The sequence below is a fragment of the Triticum dicoccoides genome, chromosome 1B (genome assembly GCF_002162155.2).
Source record: "Triticum dicoccoides isolate Atlit2015 ecotype Zavitan chromosome 1B, WEW_v2.0, whole genome shotgun sequence".
NCBI lineage: Eukaryota > Viridiplantae > Streptophyta > Magnoliopsida > Poales > Poaceae > Triticum > Triticum dicoccoides.
Genome location: NC_041381.1, coordinates 346,764,810 through 346,784,896, shown reverse-complemented (window position 1 = coordinate 346,784,896; position 20,087 = coordinate 346,764,810). Strand labels below are relative to the sequence as shown.

Genomic DNA, 20,087 nt, shown 5'->3' with positions numbered 1-20,087 from the left:
TCGGAAAAAAGTGTGTCAGCTGATAATAGCAAGACATCAGTTTCTTCCATTTGGAGATGGAAACACTGATAATAGCTTATTGAGAAGAATAACAATCCAGTATGCATGACATAATAGCAAATACTTTATCAAACATAGGCCTGTGCAACATAAATAGTAAGACAGTAAAGTACAGTAATCCAGTAGTTTACCCTCATGCGTTTCTCCAGTTGCAACCGCCAAGTGAGCTCCTCAACTTGCTTCTCTAACTTATTCTTTGCAGCTTGCAGAGCACCACTTTCTTTTGCAGCCTAAAAATAATAAAGAAGAAATCATGTCAATAGAGCATGTATTAAACCCTTATATATGCGCTCATTGATGATCCAGACTTCCAGAGTACCAGAAGTGTGACAGCTGTGGACATATTGGACATTAAGTGAGCTTGCAGGTAACAGGGTTTTAGGAACAACGTTTAAGCTAGCATGGTGATATTTTTCATCTATAGGAGGTAATCTAAGGTAGAATATACAATTGGAGAATGTTCAACATAAATTAATGAAGCTATAAGTTCTAGTAGCACCGGTTACGTTTCAAATTTTCAAATAGCATTGCTACATTATGAATTGACCAAGTTTTGAACTTCCTGTGACCAACAGCAATTCACAATGACAGTGACAGCACCGCATGTCACTAGAGATAATTGATCTCTTATGGCACATTACTAATGAATCAAATAATACTATAACAACGGGCAATGAAAGATAAGGATAGTCGGGACATTTTTTCCTACCATTTTAAGTTTTCTAAGTTCTCTTCTGGCCACCCTTCCTCTCCAAGCACATTGGGTTGTGATCGCTGCCTTCTTTAAGCCCATATACCGTGAGCTTGCTAAATCACTACGGCAGCAACTCTGCGGTGGACGAAATCATTGAGATTAAAGTTAAGATAGTGTAACATATATGAGGTTAAGAGTGAATGGTAAGAAAGGGAGATATACATATGCATAGGCTTGAGTATATCACCAAGATAGATACACACTTGAAGAAGAGATATTGGAAATGGGAGAATATTATGGCAATTAAGACAAATGGCAGGAAGGTTTAATTTGTTTAACATGAACAAAAGAACCATGATTCATGGGCCTCCTTTACAGTTTTCCATTCAGAAAAAAAAGGATTCATGTATTTTACTAGCTAACAGTTATTTCATCTACTACGTTCAATATCTCACATTAGTAAGATGTGGTTGCATGAATGTGTAGAGTACTTCCAATTAGACAAAGTTATAGTTCATCCAATGTGGCATTTAACATATCACCTAAATATGCATGTTTTGTTGGGAGTACAAGTGCCACGAATACAACTTAAGGTAACAAAGATTTTGGATACTGAAAAACCAACACCGTAATATCTAGGCCGTATTAGAATTATGATCTGAAAATTTTACTACAAAGAGCACTACATGAGTTTGAGTAGCCAAAGAAACTTGACCATTCTATTCTGAAGATCTTATTACCCACGATAACATGAGACCCGAAAACACACCTGAATAATCACTGCCGCTTTTGTTTGCTCACGGGAATGGAATTCGTTGCGAGCAGCCATACCACGTAGACCTGATTGTATAGTAGTTGATGCAGAATAGAGAGCTTTGTAGTTTTTCCTTGCAAAGTGCATACGATAGTAGGTCTGAATTTTTAATGAAGCAGCCTTCCTACGGAGATCTTCATAATAATGCCTTGCAATTTGTCCTTCAGTTATCACAGCTCAAAAGTCATTATCTCCACAGAAAAATCAAATGCTGAAATGTGATACTATTTGCCACATAAATCAAAGGAAAATTACCTCTGCACATTGCCTGAAGCTGAACAGAAGACATTCGCAGTTGAATGAAATTTCTGCGAGCCAGGAACGACCGAACTTTTCGCTGGATTTTACTAGCAGAATAGCTCAAGACCTCAGTCCTCCGAGCATCTAATTCAGCCATCTGGCCAGCACGCAGAAACACTTTTGTTTTCCCTAGCTGTAGATTGGACATCAGACCATAGGATAAACCAAAAGGAATTAAAACCAACATCAGCATTAGAAGTATAGAAGAAATAATTTGTGCAGATAGGGATGTGATACCGCATTGTTCATCCTACCAATAAATTTGATGGATCTATTGACAGAATATGCATGAAACTCTGTGGTCAGTGATTCAACCTTTCTGGGATGCTTGGTAATAATTTTATCGTAGTACCACAAGATCCTGTGTCTGAAATGGCTTTGGCCAAGTCTGGTTTGCATTCAACTAAGAAACTACAATAACACTGCTCCAAAAGAGTAACCTCTGTGATAGAATAATATGATATCTACAACATATATTACTACTCTATTATTTTAGGCATTTGCAGTAACCCGCGTAAAGGTTAAGTTCGCGAACATATATACAGATAGACCATGCAAGATGCAACTTAAACTGATTATCTGACTGGCATGTTTACAATATGGAAAATAGGAAATAAATTGCGGCCTTGACATTAGAGGAAAACATCTGAGAAGCCAAAGAAAGACTAATCTTGTACAGCTGGAACAGGATATGGATTAAACTGGACACATTACCACCACTTGTTTCAGTACTTAGTAGTCACCTGATAACCTGTGAGATTTACTTTCTCAAGGACCATGTTTGTGGCAGTAACTTCATCATAACTGCCAATAAAGGATTAGTTTAGAGTGCTTAAACACAAAGAAAAAAAATCCGAAAACACGAATCAAAACACCTTAGAATTACCATAAACCAAGAACTTCTGGTCGTAAAACACTAAAGCGATCAACAAATTCTTCAAAAGTCCGCCTTGTCGGATATCCTAGACAGCTTATTCTTATTGCCTCTAGCACCCCCTGTATACAAAATATAACAGCGTCACTCTCAAAACGCTAGCTCTTAGAAAACTGCAGAAGGCCCAAATTTTGGCAAAGTGGCCCCAATGGGGGTCGATAGCAAAGTTTTCATAATTGGCCCAAATTTGTGAAGCACAACCTCCCAGAAACCCTAGGCCTGCACTAAGCCACCTTCCCAAGCGAGTGCACTGTTACTTCTCATTCCCAATAAGTAATGCCTCAACTCTCACTGCCCACTCTCCCGCATGTACCACACAATAACACAATGCAGCAGCTGAAAATCCTCAATCCCGACCTTGCTAGGCTGCAAGGGTAGCCACTCCCTCCCCCAGGCTCTGGCCAACATAGTGTGCCAGTTAGTTGCACCTTCCTTCAACTCTTCCAATGTCGGTGCTTATGCTTCCTCTTGGTTCTCCACCTTTCCTCCTATTCAATGATAGAAGTTGTATTTATGTTTGTGAAAAGAACAGCTACACCGAATGTATACTTCTACACCACATAGAAGATTTCGGGATGGATGGTAGCCACTACCCAGCTTTTGTTAGTGATGTCGATGGGGATTTGTTTTTAATTCTTTCCGGAACAAGACCAGTATATGTATATATGCATAGCTGCTGTGGTGCCTTTTGTGGACATGGTGACTGACAGAGGAAGTTGGCAGTGCTACAATAAAGGGCGGGGGTGACTAACAGAGGAAGTTGGTGCCAATGTAGAGTGGAGACATGTCACAAGCTTTGATAGATCGAATCTTACTTAATCGGTATCTGCCTAGATAGAATACATCCTTTCATAGCATTTGTCTATTTTCATTTCTATATTAATATTGGTGTTTGTGTCAGTGGTGTAATTTGCTTTTGCTATAATTTAAGTTAACTGCAATCTAGTGAAATTTGCAAGTTAGTAACCCTTTGATTCATTTCCAGGTCGGCCAATGGTATGGAATACTTGTATACATAAAAAGATTGTCTTAATGTTCTCTTGGACCTTCTACAAATATCAGTGTGTACACTGCAGTAAGAAAAGAAAAATAATCCAAGTACATACTTCCAGTAAATAACTAAAAACAGTATTAATTTCTTACCCCACATCGAAGTTGCTGGAGAACATTACTGTTCTCAAAAATTGCTGGCTTGAGAACATTATTAGGCTTTATGCAGCGCATGTAATGTGGTTCTGTTGAGCTGAGAGTTTCTAACAAACCTTGTAATTGTTGCTGTTATGTTACAGATAAAAAAATATAAATTGTCATAACAAATCTAGTACAGGCTGAAATAAAACAAGCAATGACTTCTTTACCTTAAAGCTCGAACCTATTGATGTGAACTTTGTGGATTTATTCGATTTAGTCGATTCTTCAGAAGGAGGAAAAAGACTTGAAACAAATGGAGATGTAGAAGCATGTAACAAATCTTGATGCTCGTTGACAGCATAATCTATGTTCTTATCTAAGAATAGATCCGTTTGGTATGTAACCTGCAAAAGGAAAAAGTTCTTATTACATAAGCGTGTCAATCTCAACTGTAGAGACTCAGATGTGGTGGCACTACCTTGCCCAACTGACTAATCCATCACAGTGTAAGTACAGATTCTACGTTGTATGATTGTTTTGGGGGAGTTCTTCTTTTTACAGCATTGATTATATTATAGTTGGTGTCCAAGCGAAAAGAGATGAAGACATATATGACTGGAAAAGGTGGTCAGCGTACTATCACAAATACTCCCTCTGTTCCAAATTAATTGAAGTTCTAGCTTTGTTAGTAAAAAGAAAATTGAACAAGTCTAAAAAAATATTAACATCTACAACACCAAATTAGTTTCATTAGATTGATAATAAAACAGGGTGTGACTAAAGCTCAGTCGACTTAGACTTGGTTAAGTCTAAGACGGCAGACATCAGCATGTTTTTAAAATTAATTTTTGTATTTTATGTTTTACTTTTTTCAGTTGCAAGTGAAAAAAAAATAGGAAATAAGAAGTCATGCCCGCAGCACGCGGTGAAAAAGAAAAACCCTTGTTGCACGCATGTTGGTGCACTTGCAATTGCGCGCAGGGTGCGCCTCGTGCAACTGTACGTGAAGGGGCCAGCAATGATGAAGCTAGGAAGAAAATGGAGGGTGGGCTCAAAGTTAACGGCGGGAAAACTGAACGCCTTTTTGAAGGAAAACAACCATTACCTCCAATGTTGTCCAAATAAGCTCAAAAATTCCCAGAATATACTATTAGAAACATGTAGTATTTGCTGGAATTTTTCTGGATGGAAATATTAAATTTTAAACCAAAATTTGAATCTGTCTAGTAAAATAGCCATTATATGCTAATCCTTTTATCCAAATAGGCTCAAACTTTCCCACATTACTACCTGGAACATATAGTATTTACTAAAGAAATCTGAATGTTTTGAAAATTTACCAAATTTCCAATCAACATTTAAATCTGTCTAGCAAACTAGCCAATATCTGCTTAATCCTTTTGTCCAAATATTTTGATTATTCCTTTGCAAAGCTTGCAGTAGTTGACTTAAAATTAACTGGGGCAGCTTCAGGTTCGACAGGAGGACTGCTTGAGCTACTCATATAAAAATTGTGCATATTCATATTCTTTCTCTTCATTTTTGTAAATCTACAAATAAGTTGCATTGAACGTCAATTAACAGTTCATGAACTAGTTAGAGATTCGGCCGTCGGTGTGTGGGCGCGGGCGCCGCAGTCCCAGGCTCACTACTGAGTGCACGGGCGCGGGCGCAAGCGTGTGGGCGTGCAACACTCCCCACCGGACAGGGCAACCAGTGGCGCTGCCTCGCCAGTCGTCGACTGCAGCTTGCCCCGCGTCCGCTCGTTAGGGTTGGAGCTTCCTGTTCAATCACCGCGTTCACTCCTACTGGCGGTTGTGCGTGTGTGGAGCCGTGGATGGCATGGCATACTGCACGGGCTGAGAGCTGGTCTGATGGGCTGAGCAAGAATGGTATTAGTAGAAAAGTTTGATTTATTGGAGGGCAGGCTTCAGCATGTTGAAGCCTACTTAGTAGACTAGCCTGTAGGGGCCGGTGTGCAACTGATAGGAAATTTTCAAAAAAAAAAATCAACCAAAAAATTGGTTGCATCTGCGCGTTGGTGTCGTGTCCACAGTGAAATAAAATAGAAAGCAAAAATAAAAAAGAAACACCAGGCGCGTGGAGTGTGGCGCATGCAATTCAGTTGTACGCGGGCGTGCAACAGTAGTTGCGTGTGGGCAGCGGGCGTGCAACTGTAGTTGCGTGTGGGCAGCGGACGTGCAACTTTAGTTGCGTGGGGATGACGGGCGTGCAAGTGTAGTTCTGCGCGGCCAGACGGGCGTGCACCGTAGTTCTGGGCAGAAAAAAAAAGTAGAAAAAATGATAAAGAAGGCGTAAAACGTGTACCAAGGAATGGGAAAAACCAGAAACGACAGTTGCACACGGAGCCGACGAACATGCAACTGTAGTTCCACTAATGGAAAACAAAAAAAAATGGAAACCTATAAAAGAAAGTAAGAAAGGCGTAAAACGTGCAACAAGGAACAAACAGAAACCCCAAAAAAGAAAAAATCACACGAATCTCCGTGTAAAATTAGACGGTTATTTGGCATTCACCATGTTTTATAATCCAACAATGTAACTCAATATACCAGAGGGCAGCACACAAAACTTTCTTTAGCAGACATCAAGCTTTGGGAGTTCAATTTGATAAATTCTTGTTTAATCAATGTTTAAAAATACAAATCCCATTATAGGGCAGAAGTATGTTTATTTGTTGTTGGCTCTTGATTATGTAGAGCTCCAACTGATTTTGAGCTATATTTCATTCAAACTGGTATAGTCTGAGATTCCCTGTTTTGCTGTCACTACTCACTACGACGAATGCATCAGCAGTACAAAATCCAACATGTGTTCTACACAACTGTCTATTCACTAAGACAGACTTGAGAAATTTGACACTTACATTTCCCGCATAGTGATGAATAGTAAAATCAGACCGTGAAAATTTTGGCCTGCTGAAGTGTGGATTGTCCTTGAATTTTTGATATAGCTTTTCAGCGAACGTCTCATGGTTTGAATTTCGCAACATGCTGAAGTATAAGATAAGGGATGTTAGAAAGAATCAGATAATAATCAAACAGAAAAGGAACCTACACCAGTACTTGTACATACCAAGTCTCATCCAGTAGAGCAATTATCCCCCCTGGTTTCTGCATTGCAGGAAATCAGAAATCAGACATGATATTTCATAGCATGGCTCAACCTCATTGGAACCGATCAATGGATTATATGTAATCACAAGATATGCATATAACTGAGATGTTCTAGTCTGTTTACTAATTCTGACCAAAAGCCAATTTCACATCCAGTTCTGGGTTTTACTTCTATATAGAAAAAAAGGGTCAAAATGAGAGGTTAGTGTGTGCCAAGTGCAAACTATTAATATAGGAAAGTGTATATAGATAATAGGAAGATATGTTGCAACAAACACCAAATGTTGTAGCAACTGGGCCTTAAATTATTTATTATTGGGCCAAAAGGCCGGGATATGCACATGTACAAGAGTATGGCAAAAATGCAAGTAACACCATATGCAAGAGAGAAACTACACAACTACAGTAGTACAACTAGTATACTTAACAGTTCACCTTCTCAATGAGATCAAGAATCTCTTGGTTGTCCACAAACTGGATGTAACTCCAATCAATCTCTTCTTTTGTATATTCTTCTTGCTCCATCTTGAAAACATGCTGCTCACAGAAAATTGTAGAATTAGTGTAAAACTTAATGACCATAATATAACATAAGTAGAACATTTCATCAGTTAGACCTCAACTCCCTAACCTGATTAAAGTGTTGCTGGAGCTTCTCATTAGTTAAGTTGATACAGAACTGCTCGAAACTGTGGCATAGCAAAATATCAACATACAGAAGGTATCATCCCCCATATCATGAGTAGATAGTTTCATGTCAACTGGTAGTAATTACTAATTAGAGAATTATTCTGCAGATAGCATCGAGTTGAAGATATTATAGTGACTTATCTCTACGCTATTGTATTTTCATGCCTAAAAGCAAAAGCACGCTTCCCTATTTTTCTTCCATGTTCACGTGCTTTCACAAGTTTCCTCTGAGGCACATGCCATGTCTACTATTTGTACCGAGACACACATCATTTTCTACTTTTTACAGCAATCAAATGGGAGCTCTTTCTTGCCCAATAAACGCCATCAATAAATCTAACCAGTGCTGGTTCAGTTTCGTAATACAGATACCCGGTCAAAGCATAATCGCAAAATCACACTCAATCTTTCGTAGCAGCAGCATGTTTCTGTGCAACTGAGCAATTGACTATATAGCAGCTTGTAGCAACAACATGCAAAGATGTGAATGCTACCATCCAATAATGAGATCTTTCTAAAAATGCCAATACTATATTAGCAACCCTGTTGTCGTGTTGCTACTACCAGTTGCAACAGAACATCCATATAACTGCAAAAAAAAGAACGCATATAACTTCCAGCCTACATGATGTCCTCATTAATGTTAGCTACACAATGTTTAGTCCATCAAGGTTTTCCTCTTAGGGGTAATGTTTTACAGTAAAAACCGTCTTGAAATCTTAACTATGATTCTGATTCTGCATATATAAGTCACTGCATACGTTTAACATAATAGCTATATCTCATTTGGTGGAATAAGCCAAGTTTCTCTGCTTTGCAGAAGTACAGCCTAAGCAGTGAAGTTAATGAGATATTTGAAGTACAACCTAAGCAGTGAAGTTAATGAGATATTTATACAATGACGTTCCTGCTGACTGAAAGGAACTCAACGAATAAAACAAATATTTCTTTGCAGCAAATACTCTAATTTATTGTTTTATTACTCTAATTTGTTGTTTTATTAAGATTAAGACTGCATTTAGCATAGTGGTGGATGTGATAATCTTATTAGACTAACCAGTTTTTGCATATTTTATGTTGGCTAACCAAATTATGTTTATTCTTGCGGCCATTTTCCAACAATAGATTTTAACAAGTTCAGCACGACACAGTTCAGCAACCGCAAACTGAGCCTAAAACAGGACCAAATGCAAAAGCATTCCATACAAGTACCTGTTTGTCTTGAAACTTTCAAATCCATAAATATCCAGCACACCTATCAAAAGCTTTGAAGTAGGATCCTGTCCTATTGTAGTATTGATCTTATTCACAAGCCTAAAGAACAGAAGTGAAAGTTATTGTTCTGGCAATGGCAGTGACATAATAGGTGGCAACATGACAAGTACCTTCTACACCAATGTTTTGAAACTTACCAATCAAACAAACGGGAGTAAACCATTCTGGCCAATGCATCTCTACTAAGAGCTGCTGCTCGTGAATCCAAGTTTCTTACAATGCTCTCACCACGTGTTACCATAACACGCTTACATAAAGATTCCTCCAGAGACTTTTCATCACACCTGCAGAGTGTTGCAAAATGCATGTCATGTCAAAGATGACCGAAAAATACTGTGGACAGAACCCTGGACCAGGAGTATTACATGAAAAGCTCCGCAGCTGTCCGGAGATGGAACTGGGATTTGTCATCTTTGGGTACAGAAGAATCTGCTTCGCTCCCTTCTGAAAATTCCACATTGCCCAGATGAAGAATAGCAGCTACAACTCTGAATATGGCATCCTGCGATGCAACAGAAATCCTAAGCAAAGATGACCTTTCTGATGAACTAAGCTAGTTTCAAACAAAACCTTGGGCTACCTGCTCATCAGAACTAATGCCTACAATATCCATGGCTCTCCTGGTTGCTATATATTCTGAAGAATCATCCATTCCATCAAGCTTAATGCAGTTAGACTGATTGAGATAGTGAAACAATGAGGCATCTCCCAATTTATATCTCTCACGGTCCTGAAACACAAGTATTTGAGTACAGATCAGAAGTTGTAGTTTTCGCCCAACAAGATAAAAATGGTAACTAAGAGCACAAATCATAATGGCTACCCTAAAACAAGTAAAGCAAATAAGAGGCAATACCAACACAGTGTATTATATATTTTATTTATGCTTGCCGTTAAATGCCTGAAGAACTTAATAGCAAAGAACTATTTCCTACAGAGAAAGTAATTTAATAATGTGGCATCTCAACTGACTAAGTGTATAACGCGGTATCTCTGATGGCACAGATTATGTACAGATGGTATGTTTGTACCCAGTTTGCAGTTTTCTCTTACACAGGTTATCCAGAAACATATTGGTATCATATCATAAAAGCACCCCTTATGATGGCATGCAGAAAGTTAGAAAATATAGTGATTCCACATTTCAGTTACAGTATCCTACACATTAATTTGATCGTGTCAGCCATGTTACCTCTGGTGGTGCAGCACATAGCATGTAAAAGCAGTGATAATTTCTTTCTGGGTCAGATATTTGACAGACACGAGATCTTTCCAAAAGGTAAGTCCTTATAGCAGCTCCTGAGATCTTCCCATTCTGATCAAACTGAAGCTCAACAAATTTGCCGAAACGACTGCATTATGAGGCACAAGAAATGTGTAGAGCCATATTGTAAGAAGAAAAACGTAAACTTCTGCTAAATACACAAACACTATCAAGGAAAACAAGGTAAAGTAACAGAATCATAGTTCCATTTTAGTTAATTACCTCGAATTATTATTCCTGACTGTTTTTGCATTTCCAAATGCCTCGAGAACAGGATTGGACTGTGGTAATCGAACAGGTAAATTGGAAAACATAAGTCAGTGATATAACATTATCTTTAATTAATGAAATACGAATTTGATGCAGTCCTGAAGAATGAAGGGATGGATTACAAAATAGTCAAAAATGATAGCCCATAATCCACGTATCCACTATTTCATGGTTGTTTAAGAGAAATAGAGCAATAATGAGGGCCTCACCTCCAGCACTTGTTGTTGCACTGACCTTCCATCAGATTCAACTTTGCCACCCATAAAAGCAAGATATTGCATAAGCATTTTAGTGCTTTCTGTCTTACCAGCTCCACTTTCGCCACTCACCAAAATGGCTTGACTGGTACCATAATTCATCATAAGCCTGCACCATGGGTATATTAATATATATATACAAATTCCAGCACACAAAAAAAACTCAAAAGCTCATTGTTTTCTGAAAACACACCTATATGCATGGTCTGCCATGGCAAAAGGATGGGGACTCAGCTCACCAAATTCGGCTCCTTTGTACATTTCCATCATATGATCATTATAAAGGTGAGGAAGTCTTTGAAACGGATTTACAGCTATCAATATGTTCCCAGTATAAGTCTGGAAGAACAGTTTAATCAATTAAATGTTACCATATTAACAACAAACAATTAGAGCAGGTCAAACATAAATAGTGTTGATAAATTCCAAGTTCCATAATTGTACAAACTACAAACACTAAATGGTAAACTCAACTACACAAGTGGAATCTTGTAGACTACAAAACATAAGAACTGACAATTGTACAGGTGTAAATTCATCAGATAATTCAACTACCAGCCTAGAGAAAATGTGTGCATTATCAAATATCAATAGCATAAGAAGAAATCATATGCTGCACCACCCAACGCACGTATATTTCATTCATTCCATATCTTGACTTCAAGTTCCGGAGAACTCCTGGTTCATGCAGATAAGCTAGCCTTGTCATATCCTCAACACCACAGCGTTTTACTTCTACATCCTTAGGATAGACACTTGACACATTGGCAGTAACCTGTAATAAGATAAAAACTTGAGAGTAAGTGCACAAATGTTAGATTTTAGTTAGGAATTTCTTTCAGTGCATTAACTTACAATTAAAAGCTACAGGCATAGGATTCTGGCACTAGCAAATTCACAGTTGGAAGCTAAATAATGATTAACTGAGATTTAACAAATATTTCAGGAGAAAAATGCAATAGCCCTGGTAGCATGAGTACAAATGATCCACATTTGGTTTATACACATTCTTAAATTCTAATTTTCAAGGAAGAATGCAAGTTATCGAGAAACTGAGAGTACCTTCTTCCCAGAAGTGCAGTTTATTATTAATTCATCCCCATGGACCTCCTCCACCAGACCATCAATCCAAGCCACATCAGCATCCTCGACCCAAACATGAGAACCCACTGTAAAGCGGCCCATGGATGCCTACAATTGAATATTCATAAACGCGTGAGGAGGGCATGGCATTGTGAACAAATGACATTGTTAGCTGACTGAATGAAAAACTGAAAATAATAATAATAACAAGCCAAAATATCAACGAATGATCACAACCCTGGAGCAACATTACTGACAAACAGAGAGTCGAGCAGTTATGGAATACCAAATGCTACAGCCCATTGTGTCAGTGTTACAACTAGTAATTACAAAATACACAACCTAAGTTCATTCATCAAAGAATAAAACGTAAATTGGAAATGAAAAAAAATTCAGAAAGCATCATTATACATTATCCCATTATTTAGGTGGACATTGATTCAAGACGAGGAACAGAAAAGTGAGTACAGATCCTAATTTTCTCAAGTGATGCTAGTCAGTAATATCATATAACCCCTATGTCGGTGCCATTAGGCTCAATTCCCTATGTAGAGTCCTAAAGAGAACATTTCTGCTAAATGACATTGTACTCGTAAGACTTAACTAGTCAACTGCCCAAAGTGGAGTAGGAACCAGCTTCAGGGATTTGTCCCTTGTTGAGGTTGACGAAATGCCAGTTCTTTGTGGCTGCTGCGCATTGTTTCATCTTTTTGGCACTCGTAGTTTGGGTTAAGGTGGAGTAGTTGGGAGGCCAATTGAGATGCATGTAAGAGCATCCTTGAGCTGGCAGTCGAGGCCTGGGAAAATGTTAGCTAGGACCAGTGTGTGTGGGATGTGTGCCAGGTACAATGTGTGATGTTCGAGCTGACTTGGGCAAGGGACGAAGTGATGCGTCAAATCTTCAATACATTTGACAAACTGAGGATACGGAGATGTTACCCAATTGGGCGCAGGGGCAACACCAACAGGGGCCGAAGCTTACCCATCAGTAATCAGTTACCGACTGGATCAAACTAAAGTAAGAGCTACTGCAATCTGCATCTGATTCAAGCATTTCAGTTCTACACTGAACCCACTCGCTCTGTTTTTAAGCTATTACAGCCAAAAAAACCAGAAAATTCATACCAAACCAGCAGCTAGTGTGATATCAGACCATCATAAGATGAAACATATGTATCAGAAAATGCACTGTTGGTGCCTTCTTCCTCTTGAAGCATACAAGCACGGTTATCAGATTGTCCAGACCACCGTGGAACCCCGATCCCGGACCCTGCAGGACTGATCCAGATCGGGGCTCGAATTCGCTGATCGCCGCTCGCACAGAACAGAAGCAACATACCATGTGTGCCGCCGAAATCCTCGTCAATATCGCCGCTCGATCATGCGGTCACGGTCGCCGTCGCCGCTGGATCACCGCCCTGCCGTCAATGACGTCGTCGTTGACGGAGGGCGGCGCACCGGGGAGGTGTGCGTGTGGACGGTGGGGGCGGGAAGGGTCAGCAGGGAGGGAGGCGAGCTCTGGGGGAAGCAGGAGGCGGCGCGCTGGGAGGAGCAGGTGGCGCGCGAGGTGGACGGAGCACGGTGGAGGCGGCGTGTTTGGGTGTAGAGACGAGACGACGACTGAGGCCGTGACAGGCTTTTTTTTTCTTCTTTGGTACGAGTAGCGTGGAAAGTGGGGTACTGTCGAATGAAGAATGCAGCCAATCAGAGGGGAGATCCTCCCCTAATTAACCTTTTGGCCCATGTCTCGACCTCTTCTTCGCTTCGCCTCACCAGTCGAGGGGGGCACGTGCGGCGACCGAGCAGTCTACTAGCAGCCCGGCCGAGTTCGATGTTTCGCACGTGTGCTTGTATGCTATGCAACCCGCAAATTCCCTCGTATTCATCCGCAAAGTAAAAACAAGCAGAAAATAACAACTTGCATTGGACACTATGTCAATAGGTTAGTCCCAAAAAATAATATAAAATTGCTAATAAATTTTGATGATTTTTTTGGTGATTTTTGGGTAGTGGACCTCCTGGGTGTCTTTTTGGGTAGTGGGCCTCCTGGGTGTCTTTTTGGGCCAAAGAAGTGCACCAGAGGAGGCCCATGGGGCCCACTAGGCACCAGGGCGCGCCAGAAGGCCCATGCGCGCCCTGGTGGGTAGTGGGCACCACGGGAAGCTTCTCCACCGACCTCTACCTCTATAAATACTCTAAAATTCCAAAAACCCTAGGGGAGTCGAGGAAACACAATTTCAGCCGCCGCAAGTTCCAGAACCACGAGATCCAATCTGGGGGCCTTTTCCGGCACTCTGTCGGAGGGGTCAACGATCACGGAGGGGTTCTTCATCATCACCCTTGCCCCTCTATGATTCGTGAGTAGTTTACCACAGACCTACGGGTCCGTAGAATGTAGCTAGATGGCTTCTTCTTTCTTTTTCATCTTCAATACAATGTTCTCCTCGATGTTCTTGGAGATCCATTTGATGTAATGACTTTTTGCGGTGTGTTTGTTGGGATCCGATGAATTGTGAGTTTATGATCAGATCTATCCGTGAATATTATTTGAGTCTTTGTTGAACTCTCTTATGCATGGTTGTTATAGCCTCGTATTTCTTCTCTAAAACTTTGGTTTGGTTCGGTCAACTAGATTGATTTTTCTTGCCATGGGAAGAGGTGCTTTGTGATGAGTTCGTTCTTGCGGTGCTCAATCTGAGTGACAGAAAGAGACATGGCACGCATGTATCGTTGCCATTAAGGATGAAAAGATACGGTCTATTCCTACATGAATAGATCTTGTCTACATCATGCCGTCGTTCTTATTGCATTACTTCGTTTTCCCATGAACTTAATACACTAGATGCATGTTGGATAGCGGTCGATGTGTGGAGTAATAGTAGTAGATGCAGGCACGAATCGGTCTACTAATCTTGGACGTGATGCCTATATACATGATCATTGCCTTGGATATCGTCATAATTATTTGCTTTTCTACCAATTGCCCAACAGTAATTTGTTTACCCATCGTATATTATTTTCTCGAGAGAAGCCTCTAGTGAAATCTACGGCTTATGGGTCTATTTCCTATCACATTAAAAACCAAAATACCTTGCTGCACTTTTAGCTAGATCTATTTATCAAATTTCATACAATTTAATCTATCTCAATATCGAGGAGGGATTGACAACCCCTCTTACGCATTGGGTTGCAAGTTTTTGTTGTTTGTGTGTAGGTGTTGTTTACATAGTGTTCCTTGGTTCTCCTACTGGAATGATAACTACGGGAAATACTTACCGTTGTTGTGTTGCATCATCCTCTCCTCTTAGGGGAATTACCAACGCAGATACAAGCAATCAGGAAGAATTTCTGGCGCCGTTGCTAGGGAGACATCATCAACATCTATCAGGTTCCTATGCACAAACTCTCATCTCCTTGCAATTACTTTATTTGCCATTTGCCTCTCGTTTTCATCTCCCCCACTTCTAAAACATTTTTGCAAAAATACGTTTGGCTTTTTCTCGTTCGATCTTTTGTTTGCTTGTGTTCTTGTTTGCCTAGTCACGATGTCTCAAGAAAATACCAAATTGTGTGATTTTTTCAATACTAATAATAATGATTTTATTAGTACTCTAATTGCTCCTCCGCTGCTAGTGCGGATCTTATGATATTAATGCTGCTTTGTTGAATCTTGTTATGAAAGAGCAATTTTCCGGTAATCCTAATGAGGATGTCGCGTCCCGTCTAAACACTTTCGTAGAATTGTGTGATATGCAAATAAAAAAGATGTGGACAATGATATTGTGAAATTAAAATTGTTTCCTTTCTATTTGCGAGATCGTGCAAAAATTTAGTTTTCATCTTTGCCACGAAATAGTATTGATTCTTGGGATAACTGCAAAGATGCTTTCATCACTAAGTATTTTCCTCCCGAGAAATTGTTTCCCTTAGAAATCAAATCATGAATTTTAAGCAACTTGAGCATGAACATGTTGCCAATCTTGGGAAAGAATGAAGTTGATGATAAGAAATTTCCCTACTCATGGTTTAAATCTATGGATGATCATACAAATATTTTATGCGGGATTGAACTTTGTTTCTAGAAATCTTTTATGGAAATTTGGGTGAAGCCACTATATTGCTTGATAATATTATGGCTAATTATTCAGAATGGCATATTGAAAGAGCTCCTACTAGTAAATAAGTGAGTTCTATTGAAAAAATTAGTACTTTGAGTGAAAAGGTTGATGCTCTTATGAAATTGGTTGCTAGTAAAAATGCTCCTATTGATCTTAATGATGTGCCTTTGTCTACTTTAATTGAGCAAAATAGTGATCCCGTAGATGTGAATTTTGTCTCGCGAAACAATTTTAATAACAATGCTTATAGAGGTAATTTTAATCCTAGGCTTTTCCCTGGAAATTCCTCTAATAATTATGGCAATTCCTATGGTAATTCTTCTTCTTCTTCTTCTTCTTCTTCTTCTAATAATAATAATAATAATAATAATAATAATAATAATAATAATAATAATAATAATAATAATAATAATAATAATAATAATAATAGGATGCCCTCTGATCTTGAAAGCAATATTAAAGAATTTATCAATGCTTAAAAAGTTTTCAACACTACGATAGAAGAAAAATTGAGTGATATGTCTAGGAACATTGATAGAATTAGACATGATGTGGAAAATCTCAAGATTAAAAATTTTCCACCCAAGTTGATATCAATAAATCAACTAAAGCTCTATATGTTTCTATGGATGAAAGTAAGAAAAGAACCGCTATGCTAAGAGCTAAAAGAGAATTTTTAGAAGGAGCGTTTTCGCCCGATTGCTTTCATAGTAATGATGAAGATCTTAAGATGATTGGTGTTTCTTCTATTTATTCCTTGTTTAGTAATATTAAAATTGATGATAAGAGGACTGTAGAAGAGTCAACTTTAGCTAGAAGGCGTCCTCATAATTTGGAGGGTGAATATCTTGTTGAAAAATTTAATAAAAGTGGGTCTGGAGAGGTAAAAACTTTAGCTAGTGATGTGCCCACTCTTTTGGATTACAAAGACTTTAATTATGATAGTTGTTCATTGATTGAGTGTATTTCTTTGTTGCAATCCATGATAAATTCACCCAATGCTTATGAACAAAATAAAGCTTTTACTATACATATTGTTGAAGCAATGATGAAAGCTTTAGAAGTAAAGTTAGAACTAGAGATTTCAATTCCTAGAAAATTATGTGATGAATGGGAACCCACCATTATAGTCAAGATTAAAAATTATGAGTGACTTCTAAAATTTATATGTGATGTACTTGGTTTTACCAATATTGAAGAGTGTTCTCTTAATTTGCACTTGGCGGATTCTACTATTAAAAAGCCTTTGTGAAGAATTAATGATGTTCTTATTCTTGCAAATAGGAACTATGTGCCCATAGATTTTATTGTTCTTGATATTGATTGTAATCCGTCTTGTCCCATAATACTTGGTAGACCGTTTTTACGAACTATAGGTGTCATGAAGAAGGGAATATTAAATTTTAGTTTCCATTAAGAAAGGGCATGGAACACATCCCTAGAACTAGAATTAATCCACCATATGAATCAATCATGAGGTCAACATATGGAGCAAAAACTAAAGATGATAACGCTTGAATCTATGCATTATGCCTATCTAGGGGAATAAAATGATAGCGCTTGTTGGGAGGCAACCCAATGAATAAAATATTTTTCTATTTTTATTTCTGTTCTTGTGTGTTTACACAATTATGCTACTGTTATTATTGTGTTTTTATGTTTCAATTAGTGTTTGTGCCAAGTAAAGCCTTTAGGATCATGTTGGGTGATAGTTGATTTGATCATGTTAAAAAACAGAAAATTTTGCGTCCAGTAACAGAATTGTTAAAATTCTCCGGAGCACAATAAAATCTTGAGGTTTGTACACATGATTGATATACAAATTGCCTATGTTGTACTAATTTTTCTGGATGTTTGGAGTTACAGAAGTATGGTCAAAGTCCAGATTACTACATATTGTTCTATTTTTGACAGATTCTGCTTTCGTTGCATTGTGTCTTATTTTGATGAATCTATGGATTGTATCGGGGGGGTATAAGCCATGGTAAAGTTATAATACAGTAGGTATAATGCAATAATAAAATATGAATGGGTTTGCAACAATACTTAAAGTGGTGATTTGCTTTATTATACTAACAGATCTCATGAAGGTTTTTGTCAAGTTTTGTGTGATTGAAGTTTTCAAGTTTTGGGTGAGATCACGATGGATGAAGGAATAAGGAGTGAAAAGAGCCTAAGCTTGGGGATGCCATGGCACCCCAAGGTAATATTCAAGGAGAACCAAGCAACTAAGCTTGGGGATGCCCCGGAAGGCATCCCCTGTTTCTTCTAACGACCATCGGTAATTTTACTTGGAGCTATATTTTTATTCATCGCATATCATGAGTTTTGCTTGGAGCGTCTTGTATTATATGAGTCTTTGCTTGTTTTGCTTTTTAGTTTGTCACCATCATCCTTGATTGACACACCCATTTGAGAAAGCCATAATGATGCTATGATTTGTTAGAATTGCTCTATGCGCTTCACTTAAATTTTTTGAGCTATGGAATTGCTCTAGTAATTCAATTATATCTTTTTGAGCATGGTGATGCTCTAATTTTGAAGAAATGCTCTCATGCTTCACTTAGATTATTTCTAGTCAGTAGAATTTTAAAGAAATATCCTCTCATGCTTCACTTATATTATTTTGAGAGATGAAAATTTTGAAATATTTGTGCTCCTGTTCTTCACTTAAATTTGTTTGCGAGCTTGTTCTAAGCAATGGTAATATATGAAACTAGTCCCAAAGTGATAGATATTCAAGAGGGATAATAAAAACTATCATGAAGCATTGGATATTAAAACTTGATTCCTTGCAATAGTTTACCGATATGGAGATAGTAATATGTGAGTCATGTTGGTGAGTAATTATGCTTTAGTAAGAATATTGATGTTAAGGTTTGTGATTCCCTATGCAAGCACGAAAGTCAATAGTTATGCAATGAAGTTACATCCTACTTGTGGTGCATTATTCGGTGTTAGTTATGTTTAATGCTCGTTTATGATCGTTTTCATTTCTTGGTTGGTTGCTCCTCAATCTATTTGCTAGCCTTTTCTTGTACTAAGCAGGAATACTGCTTGTGAATCCAAAATCCTAAATCAAGTTGTGCCAAATGAGTCCACCATACCTACCTATATGTGGTATTTCCATGTCGTTCCAAGTAAATTTGTATGTGCCAACTCTAGTTTTCAAAATGAATTTCCTTTTTGTGTGCCCGTACCGCTCATGAAGCGTGAGGGGTGGCCAATATTTTTCCATGCTAGATGTGTTATTCTCAAGATTAGTGTTTATTCACTTGTCATTGCACGAGAGTGTGGCCAGTAATAGGGATGTCCAGTCCCGAAATGAATAACAATTTTACTTTATGTTGTCGAGTAATAAATTCCTTAGAAAGTGTTGGCATGGAAGGCACGCATGGATACGACTAGCCATGGATTGTGAAAGAATGGTGGAAAAAAGTAATAAACTTTATTTTATGTTTAGGAACCACCTATGATGTATCTAGCATGAAAAGTATTGGGAATCCTCAGTCGTTTTCGTTAACGGTAAAAGCATGCCTCCCAAAACAATTTTATCTCTCAATTTAAGCTTTGAGCTCTAGCACCTCTACAAATCTCTGTTTCCCTCTACGAAGGGCCTATCTATTTACTTTTATGCAAAAAAATATTGAGTCTCCATCTTCTCTTATAAAGCACAAACTAGGGAACATTATTATCATACTTGTGCATTGTATGTAGCTAATATTTGAGTGTTTTTCATGAATGGATCAATGATCGAGCATAATGGGCTAGGGATAGCTTCCTTTATTGTTGATATTTTGAAAGACATGGTTGCTTGTTGATATGCTTAAGTATTGAGGTCTTCATGTCAAATTATAGACTATTGCTTTGAATCATCTAAAGTCCAAATGTCAATGCTACAACGAAAATAATATGTGATGAATATGATGGGGCCTTTTCCGGCACTCTGCCGGAGGGGTCAACGATCATGGAAGGGTTATTCATCATCACCCTTGCCCCTCCGATGATGCGTGATTAGTTTACCATAGACCTACGGGTCCGTAGGTAGTAGCTACATGGC

General features: G+C 38.5%; 1 protein-coding gene across 1 annotated transcript in view; it reads right to left on the bottom strand.

Annotated features, from left to right (window-relative positions):
• Window positions 1–13,569, bottom strand: part of LOC119334399 (myosin-8-like) — a 24,782-nt gene extending 11,213 nt beyond the window's left edge. Inside the window, exons 1-23 of the mRNA XM_037606979.1 lie at window positions 13,249–13,569; window positions 11,889–12,017; window positions 11,458–11,601; window positions 11,020–11,165; window positions 10,779–10,935; window positions 10,522–10,580; window positions 10,228–10,387; window positions 9,616–9,765; window positions 9,401–9,537; window positions 9,173–9,319; window positions 8,973–9,074; window positions 7,702–7,759; window positions 7,506–7,607; window positions 7,030–7,067; window positions 6,821–6,947; window positions 4,161–4,337; window positions 3,946–4,077; window positions 2,755–2,864; window positions 2,612–2,672; window positions 1,824–2,001; window positions 1,524–1,729; window positions 770–889; window positions 192–290 (exon numbers count right to left, since the gene is read on the bottom strand). Of these exons, the coding sequence (XP_037462876.1) occupies window positions 192–290; window positions 770–889; window positions 1,524–1,729; window positions 1,824–2,001; window positions 2,612–2,672; window positions 2,755–2,864; window positions 3,946–4,077; window positions 4,161–4,337; window positions 6,821–6,947; window positions 7,030–7,067; window positions 7,506–7,607; window positions 7,702–7,759; window positions 8,973–9,074; window positions 9,173–9,319; window positions 9,401–9,537; window positions 9,616–9,765; window positions 10,228–10,387; window positions 10,522–10,580; window positions 10,779–10,935; window positions 11,020–11,165; window positions 11,458–11,601; window positions 11,889–12,017; window positions 13,249–13,251 (2,742 nt within the window). The 5' untranslated portion in view covers window positions 13,252–13,569. The remainder of the gene's footprint in view (window positions 1–191; window positions 291–769; window positions 890–1,523; window positions 1,730–1,823; window positions 2,002–2,611; window positions 2,673–2,754; window positions 2,865–3,945; window positions 4,078–4,160; window positions 4,338–6,820; window positions 6,948–7,029; window positions 7,068–7,505; window positions 7,608–7,701; window positions 7,760–8,972; window positions 9,075–9,172; window positions 9,320–9,400; window positions 9,538–9,615; window positions 9,766–10,227; window positions 10,388–10,521; window positions 10,581–10,778; window positions 10,936–11,019; window positions 11,166–11,457; window positions 11,602–11,888; window positions 12,018–13,248) is intronic.
• Between the last annotated feature and the right edge of the window lie 6,518 nt (window positions 13,570–20,087).